This window comes from Fulmarus glacialis, unplaced genomic scaffold (assembly GCF_000690835.1).
Source record: "Fulmarus glacialis isolate BGI_N327 unplaced genomic scaffold, ASM69083v1 scaffold1713, whole genome shotgun sequence".
Classification (NCBI taxonomy): Eukaryota; Metazoa; Chordata; class Aves; order Procellariiformes; family Procellariidae; genus Fulmarus; species Fulmarus glacialis.
Genome location: NW_009200811.1, coordinates 2,209 through 9,052, shown reverse-complemented (window position 1 = coordinate 9,052; position 6,844 = coordinate 2,209). Strand labels below are relative to the sequence as shown.

General features: G+C 40.7%; 1 protein-coding gene across 1 annotated transcript; it reads right to left on the bottom strand.

The window, feature by feature from the left end:
• Positions 1 to 1,809: 1,809 nt before the first annotated feature.
• On the bottom strand, positions 1,810 to 3,498 carry LOC104069732 (patched domain-containing protein 4). Its single transcript, XM_009573716.1, has one exon. The coding sequence runs from the start codon at positions 3,496 to 3,498 to the stop codon at positions 1,810 to 1,812; it is 1,689 nt and encodes a 562-aa protein (XP_009572011.1).
• Between the last annotated feature and the right edge of the window lie 3,346 nt (positions 3,499 to 6,844).

Genomic DNA, 6,844 nt, shown 5'->3' with positions numbered 1-6,844 from the left:
ACAAAGAATCAACTTCTTGCAGAGAGCTTTTTAGTGAAACATATGTACACGATCTCATCAGCAAACTCTGCAGATTTGAGACTGAGTTAACCAGCCACAAATAGACATGTATACACATTTTGGAAGGCGAACAGCTTCCAGACATCTTTTAAAGGTACCCACAAGTAATACAAAATAGACATAAACACGCCATATAGTGATATCTTTACATAGTGTCCTCATGGATACTATATATTCAGGAAGACATTGCTCATGTAGGTGATGCTATACCATACTCCAGAGAGTAGAAAGCAAGCCCTTTTAAAATGCTGAAAGGGGAGATGGACACGGCAAGTTCCAGCGCAGAACTGGGCCAAGAGCAAACTGAAATGGCTAGATCTGTTTCTATCCCTTCTCTTGGGCTACTAAGCTGTATAGTTTACAAAGCGGAAAAAGTCATTCATAGTTCTTTACAGTACAATTTCTGGTGTCACATAGTAACTGCAGATTTACTGCACCCTCCTGTGAAATTTCAACTGCCATGACAAAGCTTTGTGTTGCAGACGATCAACACTCAAATATTTAGGAGCAATAATAATAAAGACATTTCGCCCTCCCAGCCCCTTCCCACGGGGGACCGATCTGTCTTTTTACAACTAGGGGTTGATTCAGCCCCGTGCAAACCTTAACAAGGTCTTTTGTGTGTGTGTGGCAAGTATTTGACTGATGTTTTGCTTAAAGAAGGGGAAAATCCCACTTCCTGCAGCATATTGCAGGGACCAGCAAACATGTCCCTTCGTCCGTTGGACCAAATATATAATGATAATACTGTGCGGGTGCTCCAGAGCTGACTCAGCTGTTACACGATCACATTATGCCCGTGATATGCAATCCATCATTACGTTTAAAGTGCCTGCTTGATTAATATTCAGTATTTAATGTCAACACTGAGAAATTAGAATTCAAAAGTGTTACACTGCAGGAACTGCAAATACTGGTGCAGTGGTAATGGCCTGGGTTAGTTTCATGAGATCTGTTAGTTCAAGGGGAATTTCACAATTCAGAAATACCAAAATGTGTGTATGGTACTAACTACCAGCTGTGAACTCTTGGGATAAAGGTCACGTGTCATATTTTAAAAAACTAAATGTTAAATTTCCAAATGGCTATGATTATTTCTTCTCCTATATAAACAGTACCTCTATCCCTTAGCAGTATAGCTTTGCCATCCATATTCACAATAACACTCTAATTGTGGCATTGCAGATATACATGGTATACTAGAATTGGGAAGTGCTTTGGCTGAGATCGCTTTAAAGATCTACTTCCCAAGTGCATAGGTTTCATCTTAACCAACTTGCTCAAGAAAATAAGAAAAAAATACCATGGCATTTTTTATCTCTTTTGGTCTTGTTCCCTCTTCTCATTCGAAATGTTTCCATGGACAATTTTATCAAACAAATCTGCCTTTTTCCCTACTGTTTACTTAATGGTAACTCTTTTTTTCACCTTTGCTTCAGTCCTACATATGACAGATCAAGCAATTCCCATTAGAGCTACAGTTTGAGATTCAGGAACACTTAATGGCCAACAGACTCTTCCCTGGTGGAGAATGAGGATTCAAAGGAAACATTTGAGATTATTTTTACTTTCATTATTTTTGTTAAAAAAAGTTTGCACCTTGATGTGTCATGAATACCCCTTCTTGATCTTCCTTTGCCTTGTCAGACCTGGCCAGCACAAGCAGCTGAGATCTTTGCTCTATTTTCCCTGCATCTCTGTGCAACGCTTTTTTAAAAAGAGAATATACTATTATTTTTTCTAAGCCTTTCAGACTGCTGTAACATGATCAGGATTCTCCTGAATCTCTATGCATTCGATCTCTTCTCGTTCCTTCCTTTTGGCCCGTTTCTTTTTCTTGTGGTGCTTTTTGGAAGGTGGGAAAAAGGTTAGAAAGACGGGCAAAATAACAAAACAGTGCAGAAGTGTGCAACTGCCGGCAAGCAGCAAGCATTTGAACAGTGTGAAGGTCAAGTTTGAAGGCACAAAGAGAAGGGGGACCAACCCAATAAGAAAAGAAGAAACGTTCTGCAAAATGGCTGTCCCATGCTCTTGGAGGGAGTTCTTTATACACTGAGTTCGGGTGTGCTCAGTAGCTAGTACAAATGTATAAAGCAGTGGTGCACAGTGATCTATGGCAAAATTCAAAGTGTAGATAAGGCACAGTATAGAAATGCAATCCATGTCTACATTCCATAAAGTCATCAAGCCAAGGACACCCAGCTCTATTGAGGTGACACTGAGAATTAACCAGAAATTTCCCAGAGGATGGATAACCAGGAAAAAGGTCAGTATCAACACCAGCAGGATGCCAAAACCAGAAATCAGGACAGGCATAGTTACTGATAAACCATAGTGGTCCATGAAAACAAAAGTAGGATTGAACACAATGAACTTGATGCTCTGTATAAGAGAGAGTGGCCTCAACTTCTCCAACAATTCTACCGCCTCCCTCTGTGTGTTTTCACTAGTCCTGGCCACCAGGTATAAACGAGAAGCAATTATGTTGTTCTCATCCCCAGCCTTGGAGAAAATGATGTCATTTTTGAAGTGTTGGAATTCAGGCTTTTTTAAAAAGGAGCTCTGGAGGATGCTGATAAAGTCACTTTTGTTGGTTGCACTGATGTTAGCCACTCGAAGGTACTGGTAATACTGTTCAATCCAGGACACTGTATTGAACCCCTGGCTCAATGTTTTTAGGTCTTCTTGCACAGTGCCATTCCAGTACTCCAGAGGTTCGTAAATGTAGAAACCTATCACTGGGCTGTAGTTGCTGAAATACTTTTGCTGTATTAGGGCATAGGAGACACTTGGAGACTCACTGGCAAGAAGGTTGATAATGTTGGCTCCATCATTAATCTGTAAGCACCCCATAAAGGAGAAAGAAGCATAGATGAGATATAGTATCACCACAAATGGCTTGACATAGATATTGGTAATCCACTCATTGTAATGCTCTCGGAGGAAATGCTGGATAAAGTGATGCTGGTACGGGTTGGTCTCATGATGAGAAGTCTGCTGATGGCCGTCGTTCATCATGGTCTGGAACCACACGGGTTTCCGGTCCAGGTATTCTGCTGAAGGAATTTTACAGCAGAAGATGCTGTGATAACGGTTCTGCTCCAACTGGCCAGCAAAGACTAGGCAGGAACCAAAGAAGGAGAAGATATAGAAGTAGTTCAACAGGATGGAGACACACATGTTCTGGCAAAAGACTTTTACAGCTTCAATGTTGGTGAAAGGGCTTGCACCCATGCCGAAGGCTATGAAATACAAGGAGCTTGTCATTGTATAGGAGACCATGACATCTGAGTAAGCATCTGCTACTCTGTCCTTGAATGGCAGATTCTCTCTGGTTCGACGCCATCCTGAAAGAAGTTCAAACACTCCTTTGGTTCCATGACCTGAAATGAGAAAACAAAGTATATACATGTCCATATATAAAGGGGGTCCCATCATCCTCCAGGTTTTTCATCTTCCAGCAGGCAAAAAAATTTGTCAGCTAAGCTTTGTTATGATTTTGTCACCAGTTAAACAAATGGAAAATTGTGAAGTGTCTGTCTAAAGCTAGATACTAGAATTCATATGCAGGTGCTTAAATTAACAGCCTGATATTCTGAGATTCTCCATGCTCAGAAATGAAATGATGAAATATCCTTTAAAAGGGACTCATTGATTTTAATGGACATTGAATTAGTTTCCAAATGGACTGCGTGTATAAGATAAAGGAGAAGTTTAGTTCAAGTCTGGGGTTCATTCTTGAAATTCCTTGTGGCATCCTACTACATCTTTCAATGCTTAAGGGACTCGGTGTGAAACGCTTACAAATGCAACTAACATCATTTTCTTCCAGAGAGTATAAATTAAAGACATTATTTGAGAAATGAGGAGGTGTGACCGAGAAAGGGACACCTTGGTTCTTCATGCTGGACAAATGAAAAAATATACTGCCATTAAGTACAAATAACCAGAATAACTTGTATGATGGTTCTCTAACTGCTGAGTGAAATTGGAACTTCTCAGAGACAGTACATGAGTTTCCACACTAGACAAAAGTTGACATGCTGGTGGTAATGACGGAGAGTACAGTACTGGCTAAATCACTGGTCCACATCCGTTGTCTAGAAAACTTACAGGGTTTTTTCATTATTATGTCTCCCTCTCTTTTTCTCTCAGCTATCCAGAGCTCCTCCTGGGGAGAAGGAATTCCCTTAGCTTACATGAGAGGACACTCAGAAAAGAGCCAGACGTGATCAGTGCTCCATGACATCTTCTTACTTTGTATTCCATCCTGAGAAGTATTTTAGGGTATGATTTTTTAATAAATTAAAGCTTAATACAGACTTACTTTCATTTTACTCATCACAGTCACAGTCCAGGAAGTCTACAGCTGTTAAACTTTGCGACAGAATGGTAAAGTTAAAGCTAATCTTACTGGAAAAGGTTTAACTAGTAAAAGTTATTCTATTATGTATATATATTCATATAATTTATATGTTGAATATATATACATACACACACACACATATTCTTTTATTTCCTATTAGAGAATTTCAATTTGGGGGAAAATATAAAAACTAACATTAAAAAACACAGCCAAAAGTGTTTGGCTTTCAAATAAAAATTTTGGTCAAAAATTAAAAACACGTATTTGGGTTTGGATGAGAAAATGGAAAGTTCTTTACACTTTGGATCAAGACCTGACAAAATTCTGGACACATTACTGAGCAGAGAAAGAAGTAGAAGCAGATTGCAGGTGCTCCTGCCTCTGTTTGTGTGCCTTCACTCTCTGCAGTAGAAGAATTGCATGCAATAAAGCATGCACAAAGGTAATTTTCTTGTGACAAACCCAGAAATATGACAACAGGAGATTTGCAAATAATGAAGTGTGTAATAGCGAACAAAATTCTGTTGAGTATGTCTTTTGATTTAAATTGTTTGGATGCATACAGTTGCTTATGTTGCCCAAAGCAGACTCCTGACAGCCATTCTAGACAGGGAATATTACAGCATAAACTGTCAAGTTCTGTGAATGTTACCCGTTTTACTGCAAATCAGTGTCCCCGGTGAAAGATAAACATACAGTATTACAGAAGTCCTGCAGTTAGTAAAAAGCCTGTGTGGAAATGGTGCTCTCTTATGAATCAGCATCTTGGTTCAGGAGGGACCTTGAATCCCCTGGGAAGTTTAGGGTGAGTCTGTTCAAATTCTCAAGGCACGGCTGTCTAGCACACTGTCACTTTTGGACCATCAAGCAGAACGAATTGGCTCCTGAGTATAGCTGCAAAGTCCAGTGACTTAGATGCAATTTTATATTATGCTTAAAGCAAGCACGTACTTACCCTGCAGGGTGTGGACCAGGCTGGCTGGTCACCACTTCCAGTGCCCCTGTCCTGGCATGGCTTAATTTAATGGTATAGGAGCTGTGTTTCATTCTCCTTTGGGGACAGTAGAGCACAATGATCTCCCTCAGATGTCACACTCATCCCCTTTCCATCTACCGATTGATTTTGGATGGTCCTTTTCCAGACATTTCTGACAAAGGTCCCTTTAATGTATGACTTTAACACTCAAAACTTGGTCATATCCCATATGTCCATAACACTTGTCTTTCCAAGCCAGCTCCTGACCTCATTCTTGCCCCTTCTCTTCCAGCTTGAGGTACCCCTCTTCTTTTTCTCTCTGTCTTTTTGTTTTCTTCTTTTATAAGGAAGGCTGGGGGGATGAGTAGTAGCACAGGATTTCTGCTCCTACTGCTGGTGTCATTCCTCCCATCTCCCCATCCCACCAAGACTCTTCCACTGAGGGCAGAGTGATCTTACTGAGCCGAGATGCTGTTTTCTACCTCAGTTTCTTCTCTTCCCCCCACTCTCCCAGGTACCTTGCTGTGATCTAAAACTAAGAGAATCCTTGATCTACAGATGCCACATTGGAAACACTAATTTAGGGTCTAGCTGAGACTTTGAGAACATCTTTCCTCTCTAACTTCTCTCTTCATGACGGTAGCCACATTGGGTCAAACCAAGGGTTGCTCTACCTCTGTCTAGTTGACCTGACAAAGTGCAGGGATAGATTTTCAAGAAAAGGATGTTGGAAACATATAGAGTAATTCTTTTCCATTTCAGCCTCTGAGATTTATGCATTCAGCCAAAATGCCTGCCAAAAGCGGAGGCTGTATTTGCAACATCATGTTTGGAGGCATTCACGGACCTTTATTCATCTGTCTAATCCATTTCTAAATGCACTCATACTTTTGGCCACCACAGCCTCCTCCTACCAGGAGCTTTATAACTTCATTACTTGCTGAATGAAGGAAGGACTGGCTTTTGTTTGTTTCAAACTCTCAGCCACTATAACTTCATGGCTGAACAAAGCAAAATGTAAACCTGTTAACACGTGAGCATTGTCTTTAACAAAACCTGTTCTATGCATTTGTCCTTTGTTCCTGGGATCTCACATCTGAATAGTCACAGCATCCCCCACCCTTCTGACACCTCTCCTTGACCACATGTCCACAGCTAGGCACGTGCTCCCCAGCTGTCTGTCCAAGACACATATGCTAATTTGCCATCTGGATGTTACCAATAAAATATGAAATAGCTGAGTTCTACCTTCTACCTCCTCTAGGAGATACTAATCTGGGATTTTTCCTCTTTCTAGGCATCAACTTTGATAAAGCTTCTAGGACTGCAGTAGTCCCTGACATCTCTATCCCTCTTCCAGATGTGGCTGAAATAGGCCCATTATTTGCGGGCTGTTGTTATACGTGCAAACTTATGGAGAGAATAGCTGTCGGAGGCTTTTG